The 433-nt window shown below is 56.6% G+C and overlaps 1 protein-coding gene across 1 annotated transcript in view; it reads left to right on the plus strand.

Annotated features, from left to right (window-relative positions):
* Positions 1-118: 118 nt before the first annotated feature.
* The window catches only part of LOC125486699 (ATP synthase subunit g, mitochondrial-like), a 14,866-nt gene continuing 14,551 nt past the window's right edge, over positions 119-433 (plus strand). Inside the window, exon 1 of the mRNA XM_048615353.1 lies at positions 119-362. Coding sequence (XP_048471310.1) covers positions 240-362 — 123 coding nt within the window. The 5' untranslated portion in view covers positions 119-239. The remainder of the gene's footprint in view (positions 363-433) is intronic.

Raw genomic sequence — 433 nt, forward strand, 5'->3', positions numbered from 1 at the left:
ATTTGGAGTTGTATGTCAAAATTTTGAATCGTGTTTTAAGTGACATTTAGCTGTTTAAATAGATTCACTGGGAATTGTATCGAGTTGGAAGTTGGACTGCGCTGGATGGGATAGCTGTCTATGAAAGGGCCTGTTCAGTTATACGCGGAGGACCCCGAGTGGATATTGTGGAGTCAGGCAGTGAGCTGGGTTGCTGTAGCGGGGGTCCTGGTAGTTGTCCGGACGGTGACATTGCGAATATGGCGGACGCGGCTCGGAGGCTGATGCAGAACCTGGTGACCCGGGGCCCGAAACTCGCCCTCGGTAACTGCCTAGAGGCCCGCCCGCCCGCTCGCTCGCTCGCTCACTCACTCACTCACCTGGCGAGCGGGTAGCGACACCACCGAGCGCGGGGAGAGGGGAATCATAATCGCAGCAACCGCCTGGCCTCCCT

The sequence above is a fragment of the Rhincodon typus genome, chromosome 32 (assembly GCF_021869965.1).
Source record: "Rhincodon typus isolate 14 chromosome 32, sRhiTyp1.1, whole genome shotgun sequence".
In the NCBI taxonomy this organism is placed as follows: domain Eukaryota; kingdom Metazoa; phylum Chordata; class Chondrichthyes; order Orectolobiformes; family Rhincodontidae; genus Rhincodon; species Rhincodon typus.